Consider the following 20,860-nt stretch of genomic DNA (forward strand, 5'->3'; position numbering starts at 1 on the left):
GGGGGGGGGTGGGGGGGGGGCTATTTGGACCGCGACGCCGGCACACTCCGCGGTGAACCAGGGCGGCCGGTCACCTCGCTTTTCCCTCTCTCTCTGCTGCTTCCCTCGCGACGCTTCCCGTCGGGATTCCCTCCTCCTCCCGCCGTCGTCACCTCGTTACGTTCACCCCGTCACACTCACCACGTCACACACACCACGTCACACACACCACGTCACACTCACCACGTCACACTCACCACGTCACACTCACCACGTCACACTCACCACGTCACGTTCACCTCGTCATGTTCACCACGTCACGTTCACCCCGTCACGTTCACCACGTCACGTTCACCACGTCACGTTCACCACGTCACGTTCACCACGTCACGTTCACCCCGTCACGTTCACCACGTCACGTTCACCCCGTCACGTTCACCACGTCACGTTCACCCCGTCACGTTCACCACGTCACGTTCACCCCGTCACGTTCACCACGTCACGTTCACCACGCCACGTTCACCCCGTCACGTTCACCCCGTCACGTTCGCCACGTCACGTTCACCTCGCTCGCTTCAAGAAGCGTGCTGCTCTCTCGTCTCCTATCACATTGACGGTGCTGTTTGTTCCTGGCCGCTTGGCGGCCCTGCTCTCCGCGACTGCGTTCACGGAAGAGAAATGCTCAGCGTGCTCCTTCAAGCCCGGCGCTCGCTAATGACGACTTCCAGCGCGACGCTGCCGTTCGTGCTCCCATGTCTCTCTGCCGCCGCGTCGCTCCACGGTTCTTGTTTGTGTTGCTGCTTGGCTTGTGGTCAATTGGGGGGGCGCCCCGCTGCCTCCTGCGCGGACGCGGCCCTGTCCTGGTCCCTGGAGGTCTCGCCCCGCTGTGAAGCACAGTCCGCTTGAGCTCGACTCTGCTGCCCCCCTCCCAGAGGTCGCAAACGGGTTTTGATTCCTTACCCGTACCCGTACCCAGCCGGGTACGGGTACCCGTACGCTACCCGTACCCTGCCCGAAATGATTGAGACACGGTTACTCACCAGTGACTCACGGTCTACCCGTACCCGGCCGCACCAGGGTCGCAAACGGCTACCCGTACCCGTACCCGGCCGGGTACCCGGTTGCGACCTCTGCCCCCCTCCACCGCTGCCCGTGTCGCTGACCGCCGGTGACCCTCTGCCCGTGTCGTTGACCCCTGTTGACCCTCTGCCCGTGTCGTTGACCCCTGTTGACCCTCTGCCCGTGTCGCTGACCCCTGTTGACCCTCTGCCCGTGTCGGTGTCCGCAGGCGGTCGCTCGGAAGCGGTGACTCGGCACGTCGCGGCACGGGATCACGGTGACCCCCCGAACGGGGGGCCCTCGGGACTGCCCCCCTTAAAGTCGCACCTGGTATGGACCCCCCCCCGCCCCAACCATCCCCAACCCCCAACCCGCCTCTCTCTCAAAACGCTGCGCTCCCAGAAGCCTCTCTCAAAACGCTGCGCTCACAGAAGCCTCTCTCTCAAAACGCTGCGCTCCCAGAAGCCTCTCTCTCAAAACGCTGCGCTCCCAGAAGCCTCTCTCTCAAAACGCTGCGCGCACAGAAGCCTCTCTCTCAAAACGCTGCGCTCCCAGAAGCCTCTCTCTCAAAACGCTGCGCGCACAGAAGCCTCTCTCTCAAAACGCTGCGCTCCCAGAAGCCTCTCTCTCAAAACGCTGCGCGCACAGAAGCCTCTCTCTCAAAACGCTGCGCTCCCAGAAGCCTCTCTCTCAAAACGCTGCGCTCCCAGAAGCCTCTCTCTCAAAACGCTGCGCGCACAGAAGCCTCTCTCTCAAAACGCTGCGCTCCCAGAAGCCTCTCTCTCAAAACGCTGCGCGCACAGAAGCCTCTCTCTCAAAACGCTGCGCTCCCAGAAGCCTCTCTGCCTGGCGGAAGAGATTTGTTATTGAACCCGGATCGGGAAGTTCACGATGGCCGGCTCACGGTCGCCGAGTCGGCAACGCTGAGCACCTGGAACTGAGCACCTGGGACTGAGCACCTGGGACTGAGCACCTGGGACTGAGCACCTGGGACTGAGCACCTGGGACTGAGCACCTGGGTCTGAGCACCTGGGTCTGAGTACCTGGGACTGAGCACCTGGGACTGAGCACCTGGGTCTGAGCACCTGGGACTGAGCACCTGGGACTGAGCACCTGGGACTGAGCACCTGGGACTGAGCACCTGGGTCTGAGCACCTGGGTCTGAGTACCTGGGACTGAGCACCTGGGACTGAGCACCTGCGACTGAGCACCTGGGACTGAGCACCTGGGACTGAGCACCTGGGACTGAGCACCTGGGACTGAGCACCTGGGTCTGAGTACCTGGGTCTGAGTACCTGGGTCTGAGTGCGTGGGTCTGAGCACCTGGGACTGAGTACCTGGGACTGAGCACCTGGGACTGAGTACCTGGGTCTGAGTACCTGGATCTGAGTGCGTGGGTCTGAGCACCTGGGACTGAGCACCTGGGTCTGAGTGCGTGGGTCTGAGTACCTGGATCTGAGTGCGTGGGTCTGAGCACCTGGGACTGAGTACCTGGGTCTGAGTACCTGGATCTGAGTGCGTGGGTCTGAGCACCTGGGACTGAGTACCTGGGACTGAGCACCTGGGACTGAGCACCTGGGACTGAGCACCTGGGACTGAGCACCTGGGACTGAGCACCTGGGACTGAGTACCTGGGACTGAGCACCTGGGACTGAGCACCTGGGTCTGAGTACCTGGGTCTGAGTACCTGGATCTGAGTGCGTGGGTCTGAGCACCTGGGACTGAGTACCTGGGACTGAGTACCTGGGTCTGAGTACCTGGATCTGAGTGCGTGGGTCTGAGCACCTGGGACTGAGCACCTGGGTCTGAGTGCGTGGGTCTGAGTACCTGGATCTGAGTGCGTGGGTCTGAGTACCTGGGACTGAGTACCTGGGTCTGAGTACCTGGGTCTGAGTACCTGGGACTGAGCACCTGGGTCTGAGTACCTGGGTCTGAGTACCTGGGACTGAGCACCTGGGTCTGAGTACCTGGGTCTGAGCACCTGGGACTGAGTACCTGGGTCTGAGCACCTGGGTCTGAGTACCTGGGTCTGAGCACCTGGGTCTGAGCACCTGGGTCTGAGTACCTGGGTCTGAGTACCTGGGACTGAGCACCTGGGTCTGAGCACCTGGGTCTGAGTACCTGGGTCTGAGCACCTGGGTCTGAGTACCTGGGACTGAGCACCTGGGTCTGAGTACCTGGGACTGAGCACCTGGGTCTGAGTACCTGGGACTGAGCACCTGGGTCTGAGTACCTGGGACTGAGCACCTGGGTCTGAGTACCTGGGACTGAGCACCTGGGACTGAGTACCTGGGACTGAGCACCTGGGACTGAGCACCTGGGTCTGAGCACCTGGGACTGAGCACCTGGGACTGAGCACCTGGGTCTGAGTACCTGGGTCTGAGTACCTGGGTCTGAGTACCTGGGACTGAGTACCTGGGTCTGAGTACCTGGGACTGAGTACCTGGGTCTGAGTACCTGGGTCTGTGTGCCTGGGTCTGAGTACCTGGGTCTGAGTACCTGGGTCTGAGTACCTGGGACTGAGTACCTGGGTCTGAGTACCTGGGTCTGAGTACCTGGGTCTGAGTACCTGGGTCTGAGTACCTGGGTCTGAGCACCTGGGTCTGAGCACCTGGGACTGAGTGCGTGGGTCTGAGCACCTGGGACTGAGCACCTGGGTCTGAGCACCTGGGACTGAGCACCTGGGACTGAGTACCTGGGTCTGAGCACCTGGGACTGAGCACCTGGGACTGAGCACCTGGGACTGAGCACCTGGGTCTGAGCACCTGGGACTGAGCACCTGGGTCTGAGCACCTGGGACTGAGCACCTGGGACTGAGCACCTGGGTCTGAGTACCTGGGTCTGAGTACCTGGATCTGAGTGCGTGGGTCTGAGTACCTGGGTCTGAGTACCTGGATCTGAGTGCGTGGGTCTGAGCACCTGGGACTGAGTACCTGGGTCTGAGCACCTGGGTCTGAGTACCTGGGACTGAGTACCTGGATCTGAGTGCGTGGGTCTGAGCACCTGGGTCTGTGTACCTGGGTCTGAGCACCTGGGTCTGAGTACCTGGGACTGAGCACCTGGGTCTGAGCACCTGGGTCTGAGCACCTGGGACTGAGCACCTGGGACTGAGTACCTGGGACTGAGTACCTGGGTCTGAGCACCTGGGACTGAGCACCTGGGTCTGAGCACCTGGGACTGAGCACCTGGGTCTGAGTACCTGGGTCTGAGCACCTGGGTCTGAGTACCTGGGTCTGAGTACCTGGGTCTGAGCACCTGGGTCTGAGCACCTGGGTCTGAGTACCTGGGTCTGAGTACCTGCGTCTGAGTACCTGGGTCTGAGTACCTGGGTCTGAGTACCTGGGTCTGAGTACCTGCGTCTGAGTACCTGGGTCTGAGTGCGTGGGTCTGAGTACCTGGGTCTGAGTACCTGCGTCTGAGCACCTGGGTCTGAGTGCGTGGGTCTGAGTACCTGGGTCTGAGTACCTGCGTCTGAGCACCTGGGTCTGAGTACCTGGGTCTGAGTACCTGCGTCTGAGTACCTGGGTCTGAGTACCTGGGTCTGAGTACCTGGGTCTGAGTACCTGCGTCTGAGTACCTGGGTCTGAGTGCGTGGGTCTGAGTACCTGGGTCTGAGTACCTGCGTCTGAGTACCTGGGTCTGAGTGCGTGGGTCTGAGTACCTGGGTCTGAGTACCTGGGTCTGAGTACCTGGGTCTGAGTGCGTGGGTCTGAGTACCTGGGTCTGAGTACCTGCGTCTGAGCACCTGGGTCTGAGTACCTGGGTCTGAGTACCTGGGTCTGAGTACCTGCGTCTGAGTACCTGGGTCTGAGCACCTGGGTCTGAGTACCTGGGTCTGAGCACCTGGGTCTGAGTACCTGGGTCTGAGTACCTGGGTCTGAGCACCTGGGTCTGAGTACCTGGGTCTGAGCACCTGGGTCTGAGCACCTGGGTCTGAGCACCTGGGTCTGAGCACCTGGGTCTGAGCACCTGGGTCTGAGCACCTGGGTCTGAGCACCTGGGTCTGAGCACCTGGGTCTGAGTACCTGGGTCTGAGTACCTGCGTCTGAGTACCTGGGTCTGAGCACCTGGGTCTGAGTACCTGGGTCTGAGCACCTGGGTCTGAGTACCTGGGTCTGAGCACCTGGGTCTGAGCACCTGGGTCTGAGCACCTGGGTCTGAGCACCTGGGTCTGAGCACCTGGGTCTGAGCACCTGGGTCTGAGCACCTGGGTCTGAGCACCTGGGTCTGAGCACCTGGGTCTGAGCACCTGGGACTGAGCACCTGGGTCTGAGCACCTGGGTCTGAGTACCTGGGTCTGAGTACCTGGGACTGAGCACCTGGGTCTGTGTACCTGGGACTGAGTACCTGGGTCTGAGCACCTGGGTCTGAGCACCTGGGTCTGAGCACCTGGGTCTGAGCACCTGGGTCTGAGCACCTGGGTCTGAGCACCTGGGTCTGAGCACCTGGGACTGAGCACCTGGGTCTGAGCACCTGGGTCTGAGTACCTGGGTCTGAGTACCTGGGACTGAGCACCTGGGTCTGTGTACCTGGGACTGAGTACCTGGGTCTGAGCACCTGGGTCTGAGTACCTGGGTCTGAGCACCTGGGTCTGAGTACCTGGGTCTGAGTACCTGGGTCTGAGCACCTGGGTCTGAGCACCTGGGTCTGTGTACCTGGGACTGAGCACCTGGGTCTGAGTACCTGGGTCTGAGTACCTGGGACTGAGCACCTGGGTCTGTGTACCTGGGACTGAGTACCTGGGTCTGAGCACCTGGGTCTGAGTACCTGGGTCTGAGCACCTGGGTCTGAGTACCTGGGTCTGAGTACCTGGGTCTGAGCACCTGGGTCTGAGTACCTGGGACTGAGCACCTGGGTCTGAGTACCTGGGTCTGAGTACCTGGGACTGAGCACCTGGGTCTGAGCACCTGGGTCTGAGTACCTGGGACTGAGTACCTGGGTCTGAGTACCTGGGACTGAGCACCTGGGTTTGAGCACCTGGGTCTGAGTACCTGGGTCTGAGCACCTGGGTCTGAGTACCTGGGTCTGAGTACCTGGGACTGAGCACCTGGGTCTGAGTACCTGGGTCTGAGTACCTGGGTCTGAGTACCTGGGTCTGAGTACCTGGGTCTGAGTACCTGGGACTGAGCACCTGGGTCCTCCTCCTCGCGCTCCTCCCCCACCGCGCGCGTTTAAATCCGTCCCGGCAGCGTGAGTGACGCCCGCCGGGGACAGCCACTGCCGTGCAGGAATCCACGGCATCCCCCCCCACCCCCCACACCCCCCACACACACCACACACACACTACACGCACCACACACACACCACACACACACACACACACCACACACACACACCACACACACACCACACACACTACACACACCACACACACACACCACACACACCACACACACTACACACCCCACACACCACACACTACACCACACACACTACACCACACACACTACACACACACACCACTTCCCACACACACCACACACACCACACCCCCCACTTCCCCCACACACCCCCCACACCACACACACCCCCCACACCCCACCCACACTACACACACACACCACTTCCCACACACACACTACACACACCACACACACACACCACACACACACTACACGCACCACACACACACCACACACACTACACACACCACACACACACCACACACACTACACACACCACACACACACACACCACACACACACCACACACACCACACACACACACACTACACACACCACACACACACACCACACACACACACTACACACACCACACACACACACCACACACACACACCACACACACACACACACCACACACACCACACACACTACACACCCCACACACCACACACTACACCACACACACTACACCACACACACTACACACACACACCACTTCCCACACACACCACACACACCACACCCCCCACTTCCCCCACACACCCCCCACACCACACACACCCCCCACACCCCACCCACACTACACACACACACCACTTCCCACACACACCCCACACACCCCACTTCCCCCACACACCCCCCACACCACACACACCCCCCACACCCCACACACACTACACACACACACCACTTCCCACACACACCACACACACCACACACCCCACACACCCCACACACACTACACACACACACCACTTCCCACACACACCACACACACCACACACCCCCCCACACCCCCCACACACCCCCACACCCCCCACACTGCCCACACCCCCCACACACCACACCCCCCCCACACCCCCCACACCCCCCCACCCCCCCACACACCCCTCCCACCCCCCCCCTCGCCGCCACCGCCACGCAAGCCGGCACCTGCCGAGTCCGTCCCGGGAACGCCGCGGACGGCGCCGTGAGAGCACCGCTTGAGACCCCCGTCCCCGCAGGCGCAACATTCACAGCCTGGGGGGGGGGGGGCGGGTGGGCGGGGGCGGTGTGTAAAGGCGCAGCCCCGCAACTGCTCGCTCGTGCGCCACCGCGGCTGGAAGTGCCGCCGAAGTGTGGCATTTTGTGGTCCGCCCTTCCGCGCTGTCCGGGACGTCACACGCACACACGCGCACACACGCGCACACACGCGCACACACGCGCACACACGCACACACCCACACGCACGCTCGTGCGTGTGCCCAGCGTGGCGCTGCCAACGCGTTCCAAACCCTCCGCCCGATCCGGCAGCTGCCGCCGCGGGAGTTGCGCGACCTCCGACCTCTGCCCTGGCGGTACCCGCCGCCATCTGCCCTGCTCTTGTCGGGGTGGTGGCCACGACGCAGGAGGGGCGGCTCACGCCATCGGCCCCCCCCCCCCCCCCCCCCAGTCCTCGTGGTGACGTCGCGCTCTGAGTCGTAGGCCCGTGACTCGGCGCGGCGTCTCGAGTGTCCCAACAGTTACTCGAATAATTCCAAGAATTATTCGACACTTGGTCGAATAATAATAATAGTTGTAATCAACGGTGGCACGGATGGGATGCGTGTATTGCGAGTGTCCCCCCCCCCCCCCCTCTCATGTCTCTGTCCTGACGTCCCCCGTGTCCTTCTGCCTCTGTACCTTCACGTCCCCGTATTCACGTGTCTCCGTGTCCCCGTGTCTCCGTGACCTCATATCGCTGTGTCTCCGTGACCTCATGTCCCCGTGTCTCCATGACCTCTTGTCCCCGTCTCCCCGTGTCCCTGCGTCCGCGTGTCTCAGTGTCCCCGTGTCTCCGTGACCTCATGTCCCCGTGTCTCCGTGACCTCACGTCCGCGTGTTCCCGTGTCCCCATGTCTCCGTGTCCCCGTATCTCCGTGACCTCATGTCCCCGTGTTCCCTTGTCTCCGTGACCTCAGTGTCCCTGTGTCCATGACCTCACGTCCCCGTGTCTCCATGACCTCACGTCCCCGTGTCTCCGTGACCTCATGTCCCCGTGTCTCCGTGACCTCATGTCCCCGTGTCTCCGTGACCTCATGTCCGCGTGTCCCCGTGTCTCCCTGACCTCGTGTCCGCATGTCTCCGCGCAGGCCGGGGGGGTGTCCCGCGTGCGCCTGTCGGAGCACCCGGCCGCAGCGCCGCACCCCACGGTGACGCGGGTCTCCTGCCCCGCACGGCCCCGCCCCGCGCCGCCTCCCGCCGGCTCCGCCGCCCCCACCGAGTTTCACCGCCACCAGCAGCAGCAGCAGCCGGGGCTATCGGCGGCAGCCGCCAGCGCCAAGCGCCAGCACCCGCCCTCCCAGCCCAACGGCCTCCGTGCGGTGCTGCTGCACGGCTCGGCGCCGGCGAGGACGCGCAGGGAAGGCGGCGTCGGCACCACCGGTGCCGGAACCGGCGCCGCGCCCGAGGCGCTGCCGGGCCACGCCGGGACCCCCAGACGGCGCGCGGACGCCTCCGCTAAACCGCCTTCGGCGGCGTCCAAATCGGCGTCGGCGCAAGCGCGAAGCGGCGACGGCGGCGGCGGCGGCGATGCCGATGCCGGCAAAACGCGGTACGCGCGGGCGGCGCTGCCTGGAGCCGGCGCCGCCAACAACGCCAACTCCGCGGGCGGCGGCGCGACGGCGCCCTCGCCGCTGACGCCCGAGCGAGCGCTCAAGCGCTACGGCAGCAAGCTGTCGGCGTACGAGCGGCAGGAGATCCTGTCGTACAACGAGGTCTACTTCGTGTCGGGGGAGTCGCGCCGGCGCGTCGCCTCCGCCACCGTCGGCGGCGTTGGTGGCGGCGGTGGCGCCAACGCCGCCACCAACGGCGCCGGCAACGGCGGCTTCGACGACGAGCGCGGCTCGTACATCCACGTGCCGCACGACCACGTGGCCTACCGCTACGAGGTCATCAAGGTGCGTGTGTGTGCGCGCACGTGTGTGTGTCTCTCTGTGTGCGTGGGTGTGCGTGTCTGTGTGTGCGTGTCTGTGCGTGTTTCTGTGTGTGTGTGTGCGTGTGTGTGCGTGTGTGTGTGTTTGTGTCTCTCTGTGTGCGCGTCTGTGCGTGTGCGTGTCTGTGCGTGTGCGTGTCTCTCTGTGTGCGTGTGTGTGCTTATCTGTGTGTGTGCGTGTTTGTGCATCTCTGTGTGTGCGTGTCTGTGCGTGTTTCTGTGTGTGTGTGTGCGTGTGTGTGCGTGTGTGTGTGTGTTTGTGTCTCTCTGTGTGCGTGTCTGTGCGTGTGCGTGTCTGTGCGTGTGCGTGTCTCTCTGTGTGCGTGTGTGTGCGTGTCTGTGTGTGTGCGTCTCTGTGCGTCTCTGTGTGTGCGCGTCTGTGTGCGTGTCTCTTTGTGTGTCTTTCTGTGTGCTTGTCACTGTGTGTTGCGTGTCACTGGGTGTTGCGTGTCACTGTGTGTGCGTGCGTGCGTGCGGTAGTGCAGCGGTCAGCACTCTGCGCCACAAACCCAGCGACCTGAGTTCCAACACCGGTGACGATTATCTGAACCGTTCTTGGGTCTCCCCTAGGTCGACTCAGCCTCAAATGAGTACCCGGTGCAGTGTGTAAACATCGCCACCGGGGGAGACAAAGGCGGCCACCCACCCCCTCGATGCACTTGCCCCGAAAGTCTGCTTAGGCTACACGGGGAATCTTTGCCTTCTGTGTGTGCGGACAGCTGTGCGGACAGCAACTCCGACAGGTGCCGCGTGCCGGGTGTCCGTCTGTGCCGCCGAGACGAGCGAGCGTTGATCGGGGGCCGCCGCGTGCTTCCGGGGGAGGGGCCCGTCGTGTTGGAACTTCAATGGCATGGCCCTTGCCACGAACCACACTCGTTAGAAGTAAACAGTTTTGTTGTATTTGACCGGGCAAGACGCACTGACCGATAGGAGCTCTTCTTCACAAGCGACCTGGCGGATCGCAAGTGACGGCACGACCAAGTGGCTTGCCCTGTGGAATTGTACAGCGGGCAAATAACTCTGAAGCGCGTGGTGATGTTGGTCCGAAATGTGGAGGGGTAAAAAGCGGAGGACCCGGAGAAAAATCCACGCGACCACGGTTAGAGAGAGACACGCAAACTCCAAATATACAGCAGCAGCAGGCGTCAGGGTCGGCATCGAACCCACGACCTCCTGTACACCAGGCGAGGTAGTTAACATCTCCTAGCCACCGTGATGATGATGAGAGAGAGACACGCAAACTCCTTATATACAGCAGCAGCAGGCCTCAGGGTCGGCATCGAACCCACGACCTCCTGCATACCTAGCGAGGTAGTTAACATCTCATAGCCACCGTGATGATGATGAGAGAGATACACGCAAACTCCAAACACACAGCAGCAGGCGTCAGGGTCGGGATCGAGCCCACAACCTCCTGTATACCAGGCGAGGTAGTTAACATCTCCTAGCCACCGTGATGATGATGATGAGAGAGACACGCAAACTCCAAATATACAGCAGCAGGCGTCAGGGTCGGGATCGAACCCACGACCTCCTGTATACCTGGCGAGGTATTTAACATCTCCTAGCCACCGTGATGATGATGTGAGAGAGACACACAAATTGTCGTTCATTTTTCCTCCGCTCTGACCCGGTCGCCCTCCCCCCCGATTGACCCCCGCCCCCCGCAGGTGATCGGCAAGGGCAGCTTCGGCCAGGTGGTCAAGTCGCTGGACCACAAGACGCGGCGCTACGTGGCGCTCAAGATGGTCCGCAACGAGAAGCGCTTCCACCGGCAGGCGGAGGAGGAGGTGCGCATCCTGGAGCACCTCCGCTCGCAGGACCGCGACGACGCCATGAACGTGGTGCACCTGCTGGAGCACTTCGTCTTCCGCGGACACGTCTGCATGACCTTCGAGCTGCTGGGCGCCAACCTCTACGAGCTCATCAAGCGCGGCGGCTTCCGCGGCTTCGAGCCCCCGCTGGTGCGCCGGCTGGCGCACGGCATGCTGCAGTGCCTGGACGGGCTGCACCGCAACCGCATCATCCACTGCGACCTCAAGCCCGAGAACGTGCTGCTGCGGCACACGTCCACCTCGTCCGCCAACGCCGGGAGCGCCGCCGGGAGCGCCGCCGGCCACCGCGGCGCCGCCATCAAGGTCATCGACTTCGGCTCGAGCTGCTTCGAGCACCAGCGCGTCTACACCTACATCCAGTCGCGCTTCTACCGCGCGCCCGAGGTGATCATGGGCGCGCGCTACGGCCCGCCCATCGACGTGTGGAGCCTCGGCTGCATCGTCGCCGAGCTGGTGACGGGGCGGCCGCTGTTCGCCGGCGAGGACGAGGGCGACCAGCTGGCCTGCATCATGGAGGTGCTCGGCATGCCCGCGCCGGCGCTGCTCGAGCGCTGCAAGCGCGCGCGCAGCTTCGTCGACTCGCGCGGACACCCCCGCTACTGCACCGCGTCGCGCCGCGCCGACGGCTCGGTGGCGCTCGGCGGCGGCAGGTCGCGCCGGGGTCGCGCCCGGGGCCCGCCGGGGTCGCGGGCCCTGGCCGACGCGCTGGGCGGGCGCGCCGACGCCAGGCTGGTCGACTTCCTGCGCCGCTGCGTCGAGTGGGACCCCGAGGCCCGGCCCACGCCCAGGCAGGCGCTCCGGCACCCGTGGCTCAGGCGGCGGCTGCCCAAGACGCCGGACGGGGCGGCCGAGAGGCCGGCCGGAACGGCGGCGGCGGCGTCCTCGTCGTCGTCGTCCTCGTCGCCGGGGGGGCCGCCGGCGCGGACCGCGGCGGCGGAGGCGGCGGCCCCCGCGCCGGCCGGGAAGGCGAAGGTCGCTTTGGGCCGCTCCAGCGACGGCGCCGCCACCGGTGCCGGCGTGCGAACCGCGCTGCTGCCCAAGGTGTCCGGCTGAGCGTGGCGAGCGCAGGATCGGAGAAGGGGAGACTGGGTTTTCATTTTAACGGAAGGATCGGATGGATGTTGGGCGGCGAGCGTGCTTGGTGAGCGTGCGGCGAGCGGCGCAGCGGTACGACCCTCCTCCCGCGCCCCGGTGAGAGGTGCCGAATCCTCGCGGTGCCGAGTCCCCGCAGCACGGCGCCCCTGGCCTTGACTTTGTGATCGAGGAAACTTCACGCGCACGTGGGGACTGCCCGAGACTCGGGAAGCGAGAGTGGCCGAGGTGGTGCTCGTGGTGGTGGTGGTGGTGTTGTTGCTGGTTGCTGTTGTTGTTGTATGGGTCGCATTGTTTGTGAAGGAGTGGTGCTGGGGTAGGGAACTGACGGTGACTTTGTATCGCTCAGAAGTTTAATTGGAAGTCGGATGATCACTGCTGGTCATCGATGAGCTTGTTCCTGCAATGTGTTGGGTGCAGGACGAATCGGGTGAAGGACGAATCGGGTGAAGGCTGGGGCTCGATGACCCGAGCCCTGACCCTGACATGACCCCTGACCCTGACACGACCCCTGACCCTGACACGACGCCTGACCCTGATGCGACCCCTGACCCTGATGCGACCCCTGACCCTGACGCGACCCCTGACCCTGACACGATGCCTGACCCTGACGCGACCCCTGACCCTAGCTGTGAGCCTGAGATGCCTTGACCCTGACGCGACCCCTGACCCTGACACGACCCCTGACCCTGATGCGAGCAATGACCCTGACGCGAGCCCTGACCCTGACGCGAGCTCTGACCCTGACGCGAGCCCTGACCCTGACGCGACCCCTGACGCGACCCCTGACCCTGACGCGACCCCTGACCCTAGCGCGACCCCTGACCCTAGCTGTGAGCCTGAGATGCCTTGACCCTGGCACCAGCCCCCACGATGCACCGTGGTTTGGGTGAGGAAGCTGACCCCAACTCTTGAGCCTAAATCCCGACCCTGCCCCGAATCCTCACCTTTGACCCCCTCACTGCCTCGGGCCCGTCGCTGGCTCTGCGATGTCGCCTTCTCGGGTTGCACCTCCGGCCTTAATCCCACGACGATGCCTTAGTCCAGGATGCGAGTGGGCGGCTGCGAGTGGCTGTGAGCGAATGTGTGTGGTGGCGAGTCGCTGCGAGTGGTTAATTACACTGGTCTACAGCCAAAGTGCTTCCGAAGTAACCGTCGTCCCCACTTGACTCATTCTGGGCCACTGAGAATGAAAATGATGCTTCAAATTGTTGATTGTTGCTCTAGTTTGCTCTAGTTTTCGAGATATGCTACTGGGTCGGTATATACGGCCCTTGACTTGGGAATGGCGGAGGATTAGCGAATTATAACGGGGGAGGGATCGCAATTTAAACCAAAAATGACTAAAATACATATTTGGTTGGATCTATGAATACATTTTTGACTGGGTTTGGACAGGACTTTCTTTTTGAGCAAAACAATTAATGATGCAATCTGGACCCGGTATTGCATCATACACGATGTGAAATGCATCATGTTATTCCTAGAAGTCATGGATGATGCAATCGTAACTAGGCTTACATCCCTCTGCTGAACAAATTGCCAGATATCAGCTCTAGAAATCATGCAGTGTCGTGCTCTCTTATTTGTCAGTGTTTGATTTTGCAAAGGGACACATTTCTGTTGAGCTAAAGTGAGCAGAGATGCCTCGTACTTGTGTGAACAAAGCAGATGACTTCTGATAATTGTTTTTTTACCCTTTTATCTGGCAACAAAACTGACACCTTTTTTACAAGGAGTCATGGTTGCATAGACCACAATACCTGCAGTCATAATGCAAACAAAAAACACAACTCTGATAATGTATGCACTGTCCTTGAAGTTGATTGGTCCACACCCGAGACAGCTTTCCTTAGAGCCTAGTCTCACATGGTGTTGGACCAGATGACGCCAAAAGGCGCACAATTCAAAGACAATGCACCATCAGAGTATGAGAGCTCGGGGTAAGAATTTACACCATTGGAACCTCATTTGCCAGTAAAAAATATGATAATTGTTTTTTTACCCTTCTATCTGGCAACAAAACTGACACCTTTTTTACAAGGAGTCATGTTTGCATAGACCACAATACCTGCAGTCATAATGCAAACAAAAAACATAACTCTGATAATATATGCACTGTCCTTGAAGTTGATTGATCCTAACCCCAGACAGCTTTCATTAGAGCCTAGTCTCACATGGGTTGGACCAGATGACGCCAAAAGGCGCACAACTCAAAGACAATGAACCATCAGAGTATGAGAGCTCGGGGTAAGCATTTACACCATTGGAACCTCATTTGCCAGTAAAAAATATGATAATTGATTCCTTGTAAAAAAAAATGTGTCAGTTTCGTTGCCAGATAAAAGGGTAAAAAAACAATTATATTGTTTACAGGCAAATGAGGTTCCAATGGTGCAGATGACTTCTGCTATGTTTGTGGTGACTTGTGCATCACAAAAGCGCGGTATAACCACTATGGTTAAACAAGCTTATCACCTTTATTTTGGCTGCAAAATTTGAGATCGGGGCAAGATGTAGGCCTCACGCACAGGCTGTGCAACACGTGCGCAACAAATCTTCGCCAGTGGTTGAACAGGAAAATGAAATCGATGCCTTTTGCTGCGGAGCCAATGATTTGGAGAGAGCCAACAGATCACATCGGCGATTGTCACTTCTTGGGCAAGATGTGTCAAAGAAGCAAAAGTGGACTGCGCATTATCCAAACATTCCATCGGCGATACGCCCAGTAGCCCACGGAGATGGACTGCCGGTTCCTGACGCACCAGAATCATTCTCGCTTGAGTCAGACGAGGATGAAACTTTCTGGTCCTGAACCATCAAGGTCACGTGACCCAGATTTTCTCCCATCCTCCTCCTCTGAACTACACCTCCTAACAACAAGGTGAACTGACAGACCTTGGTCAAGGATTTGGAACTACTCAAGAGTAAGGCAGAGCTGTTGGGCTCCAGACTGCATCAGTGGAATCTCCCGGCAGGTGATGTTGGGTTTTCCATGTTCCGTGACCATCAAAAGGATCTTAGTCTCATTCTTGTTCATGGAAGGTGGTCTTGTAGCCTGCAACAACATCGATGGTGTGATGGGCAGCCCTCAACATCGTTCATGATCCAGATGAGTGGGGACTGTTGATTGATTAATCGAAGATGAGTCTTAAAGCTGTTTTGCTGCATAATGGCAATGTTTTTTTGCCATCAATTCCAGTTGGTCATGCATTCTCATCTAGAACTGCGGAGCAGTGAGCGATGAGCGTGGCGAGTGATTCCACCAGGACATTGCGACAATGGAGAAACGCTCTCGGGGCAAACGGAGCTCATCAATGCCTGCAGACTTGCTGGACAGTGACAAGAGATGATCCATTTAATGAATGCGAGAGGCAAGCCAAGAAGCGCCGAGTAGACCCTGAATAAGGACTAAACTATGCACTTATATACACACAATAGTTGTTTGCCTTTTGTTTCATGATACATTTATATAATCCTTTTTGCTGATTTTTAAAGTGTTACATGAACAGGACAGGTGACATGCGATCATGTAAAGCAATCATAAACACGTGAAAAGACCAGGGTTTACAATTTACGAGTAAAAACTCTACAATCTACGCAACATACATAGACGCTGTCTTCCCGACAGACCTGTTCTTCACCTGAGGACGGCTGCTTGCGTTGTGGCCGAAACGTCGTGAGAATTGTTTTATTATGTTTTATTTTCATTATTTTATTATTTCCCTTCTACATGACTTTACCGAAAGAACCAAGAAGATGAATCCCTGCAGGCACGAAAGCTTTAAATCGAAATTTAACATACATAGACGCAAAATGTGAAAACTTTAATATCTTGGCAGCGGTAGCCAATCGGTTGTTTTAATCGCCATCTCTGAATTCGGCACGTAAAAATCCCTGATGAATGGCGCATTTCACCTCCGAAGCAGACGACGTCCAAAACATTGTAGACCAGTGATATGAATGGTTGTTAGCGATTGGCAATGATTGCGAGCAGTTGTGTGCGGGAGTGAGCGGCTGGGTAGTTGCGTGTGGTTGCGTGTGGTTGTGAGTGGTTGCGTGCGGTTGCGTGTGGTTGCGTGTGGGAGTGAGCGGTTGGGTGGTTGCGTGCGGTTGCATGTGGTTGCGTGTGGTTGCATGTGGTTGCGTGTGATTGCGAGTGGTTGCGTGCAGGAGTGAGCGGTTGGGTAGTTGCGTGTGGTTGCGTGCGGTTGCGTGTGGTTGCGTGTGGTTGCGTGTGGTTGCGTGCGGTTGCGTGTGGTTGCGTGTGGGAGTGAGCGGTTGGGTGGTTGCGTGCGGTTGCATGTGGTTGCGTGTGGTTGCATGTGGTTGCGTGTGATTGCGAGTGGTTGCGTGCAGGAGTGAGCGGTTGGGTAGTTGCGTGTGGTTGCGTGCGGTTGCGTGTGGTTGCGTGTGGGAGTGAGCGGTTGGGTAGTTGCGTGTGGTTGCGTGCGGTTGCGTGTGGTTGCGTGTGGTTGCATGTGGTTGCGTGTGATTGCGAGTGGTTGCGTGCAGGAGTGAGCGGTTGGGTAGTTGCGTGTGGTTGCGTGCGGTTGCGTGTGGTTGCGTGTGGGAGTGAGCGGTTGGGTAGTTGCGTGTGGTTGCGTGCGGTTGCGTGTGGTTGCGTGTGGGAGTGAGCGGTTGGGTAGTTGCGTGCGGTTGCGTGCGGTTGCATGCGGTTGCGTGCGCCGCCTTCTGAGCCACCACTCGCGACGTCATCGTTGCGTCACCCTATTTAAGCGACCTCGTTAACTTAACGGTTGTTGTTGTTGTTGTTTTTTTAACTCCATCGCGAACTTGTTTTTAATTAATGCATGCGGCCGGCAAACTTGAACCCCCCCCCCACCTTCCCACCCCCGTAGCTATTCGATGTGAATACCGCACAGGGCTTCGTCACAAACCGCGGCTCGACAAATTGCAAATGTGTTCTCTTTTGTAAAATCGTTCGGTACGATGCACAACGTCGCATATCCGACCTTCGACGGTCGGCGGGATAGGGGACACGGGGGGTGGGGGGGGGTGAGGTACGGACGGATACGTGAAGAGCCGGCCGCCGGCTCTGCGTGATTCAGGCGTCTTCTGATTGGCAGAGCGAGCGCATGGCGGTGGCTACGGACGGACGTCGGTCCACAGGATGTCGCGAGCCGCGCGCCGCTGTGCAACGGCGGAGAGACGATGTCGATGTGATGGAAGGACCATTCTGAACGGTGGCTGCTGCTGCTGCTGCTGCTGGTGGTGCAGCTTCTGTTTGGCCGGATCGAGGGGGCTAAACGGGCGCGGCACGGGTTAGAGAAGAGATGGAGTGATGTGGTACAGGAGGCACGGGCTAGAGAAGAGATGGAGTGATGTGGTACAGGAGGCACGGGCTAGAAAAGAGATGGAGTGATGTGGTACGGGAGGACGTGGAGCTGAGTGGACTTGCCGATGACAGGTACCAGCGGTGGGTGTCAAGATCGGCCTCTGTGGAAGAGGCTCGTGAAGGACGCTACTGGGCAGTTGGAGGCAGTCGCCCTCCAACAACAAGAGAGGGCAGAGAAGCGACGCTCACAACAACGAGCGGAGCGCCGGGTGGCTAAAGCACAGCAAGTTGGCACAGTAGGGGGCACAGGTGGCGCATCGGCCACTCATCTCAGTCGACCCGTGGCACCTGCTGGGTCTGCCCCGTGACCTCCTGCCAGCGGGCATTCGACACTTCAGTGGCCTTAAAGTGCACATAGCCTGGCACAAGCGCCGTGGTGACGTCACCGCCACTTGGTGGCGAATGGCGGTTGTTGGTGCTGATGGTGGTGGGGAGCGGTGGTGTAGCGGTTAGCGCTACGCTGCGCTACGATCCTGGCGACCTGAGTTTGATTCCCGCTCACGGTCACCAACACCCAGTGGCGATTATCTGAACTTGTCCTGGGCCGTCCCCTAGGTAGACTCGGCCTCAAATGAGTACCTGGTGTGATGTGTGAGCATCGCCACTGGGAGACAAAGGCGGCCGGGCGTGGCGTTGGCCACCCACCACCTCGTGTGCCGTGCCGGCCTTCATAGGTGCTGCTCGCTAGCAGCACTTGCCCCAACATTCTGTTGGGGCTGTATATCTTTGGTGGGCGCTCATGTAACTGCGATGGAGAAGCATCTTCCAGATGATGATGATGACGACGATGATGATGACGACGATGATGATGATGACGATGATGATGATGACGATGATCATGATGACGATGATCATGATGACGATGATGATGATGACGATGATCATGATGACGATGATGATGATGACGATGATCATGATGACGATGATCATGATGACGATGATGATGATGATGACGATGATCATGATGACGGTGATGACCCTAAAGCAGCCCGGATTCGAACTCGTACTCTCGAGGACACGGAGGATGCATCCTCCGGATTGTAAGACGCTGCCTCCCACCGACGTTTCCCATTAAACTCCAGCGGGGTGGGGGGGGCATGGGACGAGAAGCGTGACTTGCAATCCGCGTGGAGTGCAGCTGCACGTGGCACTCAGCCAACCACTGAACTTGGTGTGTGTGTGTGTGGGGGGGGCGGATATGCGACGTGATTTCAGGGTGACTGGGGGGGGGAGCCTTAGCGGGGTTCGTTATCGCCTGCACAACCGTGGTCTTAATCTGCTTACAGAGTAAGCAATTACGTTTTAAAATAAGTAAACAAAAATGAGTTTTTTTGTTTTCACCGCTTCTCGCAGCGCACCGCGTGATCACCGCGCCGGTTCAAACGTCGGGTTTGTTCCTCAGTTGCCCTCCGCCACCCAGCGGCAGCGCCGGTCCAACGTCGGGTTTTCGCGGCCGTGCGATTCGGAGGGCGAGGAGGGGAGGGACGTCGGAGGAGCGAAGCGACCGCGGCGAGAGCGGCGAGAGCGGAGATCTTGACATCAGCTGCCCGTGCCGGGGTGGCACGCTCCTCGAGAACGACCCTGCTGCTCCTCCTCTACCCCATCCTCCACCCCCTCCTCCACCCCCTCCTCCACCCCATCCTCCACCCCCTCCTCCACCCCATCCTCTACCCCATCCTCCACCCCCTCCTCCACCCCATCCTCTACCCCATCCTCTACCCCCTCCTCTACCCCATCCTCTACCCCCTCCCTCCACTCCTTCTCTACCCCCTCCTCCACCCCCTCCTCTACCCCATCCTCCACCCCATCCTCCACCCCATCCTCTATCCCCTCCCTCCACTCCTTCTCCACCCCATCCTCCACCCCATCCTCCACCCCATCCTCCACCCCATCCTCCACCCCATCCTCCACCCCATCCTCTACCCCATCCTCCACCCCATCCTCTACCCCATCCTCTACTCCTCCCGCTCATCCGAGTCACGTGGGGCACATTGTCCGTGACAACGCGTGATTTGGCTCTTCCCTGGCCGGGTGGCGGAGGGGTTTATATAAAATAAAAAACCACACAAACACAAATCGCCATCACAACAGCCACACGGTGACCTCTCGAGACCGAGCAGCAGAAACGTTGTTGCGAGTCGAGGTGCATTGGTGGCAGAGGTTGCAACCGGGTACCCGATACCCGTACCCTACCCGATACCCGGCTACCCGTACCCGGCCGGGTACGGGTAGCCGTTTGCGACCCTGGTGCGGCCGGGTACGGGTAGGCCCTGAGTCACTGGTGAGTAACCGTTTGTCACTCATTTCGGGTAGGGTACGGGTAGGGAACGGGTACCCGTACCCGGCCGGGTACTGGTACGGGTACCCATTTGCGACCCTGGTGCGGCCGGGTACGGGTAAGGAATCAAAACCCGTTTGCGACCTCTGATTGGTGGCGTCGCAGGCCTCTCACGCCTGGGCCAGAGAGCCACTGACGACCAGGCACACAGGGTACTCCACTCGTTTATTACGCTGCGCCCTGTCGGTCTCGATCGTCTTCTCCTTACCTCGTGGGGTTCTGTCGGAACTCAAAGGATGATGGGGGAGGGGGGGGACTGTTTTTGAAAACGACGACACAAAAGAATCAAAATTTGTTTTTGCCAAATAAATAAAAATGCAAGGTGTCACGTGGTTCACGTACAGGTGGACTGTTCGTGTATTCATGGTGATGGTGGTTGGTGGTAATGGTGGTGATGGTGGTGATGGGTGGTGGTGATGATTGGTAATGGGTGGTGGTTGTTGGTAATGGGTGGTGATGATTGGTGATGATTGGTGATGGGTGGTGATGGGTGGTGATGGTGGTGGTTGTTGGTGATGGGTGGTGATGGTGGTGGTGGTGATGATTGGTGGTGTGGGTGGTTGCTGGTGGGTGGTTCGTGGTGTGTGCTTGGTGACGCTCACGTCTCACATCGCGAGAAGCGCTGGGTTCCATTCCCCACTCGGGCGTCTGTCTCTCTGTGTGCGAGTGTGCGAGTTTGTATTCTCTCCCGCTGCTATAAATCCCCCCGTGACGATGAAGCCCCTTCGTTGAGCAATCATCTGCGATGGTCAGCTGGCCTCTTAGAAAGAGTTCTACAGCTCAGCGGTCCTGACCTCGTAAAATAAAAAAAAAACATCATTTAGTTTCCTCTTCTTGGTT

At 59.4% G+C, this 20,860-nt stretch overlaps 1 protein-coding gene across 2 annotated transcripts in view; it reads left to right on the forward strand.

Annotated features, from left to right (window-relative positions):
- LOC144947330 (dual specificity tyrosine-phosphorylation-regulated kinase 2-like) overlaps positions 1-18,903 on the forward strand; it is a 31,490-nt gene extending 12,587 nt beyond the window's left edge. For both annotated transcript variants that reach the window (XM_078876594.1, XM_078876595.1), the window contains exons 3-5: positions 1,268-1,368; positions 8,555-9,361; positions 11,067-18,903. In XM_078876594.1, coding sequence (XP_078732720.1) covers positions 1,268-1,368; positions 8,555-9,361; positions 11,067-12,284 — 2,126 coding nt within the window. In that variant the 3' untranslated portion in view covers positions 12,285-18,903. The remainder of the gene's footprint in view (positions 1-1,267; positions 1,369-8,554; positions 9,362-11,066) is intronic.
- Positions 18,904-20,860: the final 1,957 nt, after the last annotated feature.

This window comes from Lampetra fluviatilis, chromosome 44 (genome assembly GCF_964198595.1).
Source record: "Lampetra fluviatilis chromosome 44, kcLamFluv1.1, whole genome shotgun sequence".
Lineage (NCBI taxonomy): Eukaryota > Metazoa > Chordata > Hyperoartia > Petromyzontiformes > Petromyzontidae > Lampetra > Lampetra fluviatilis.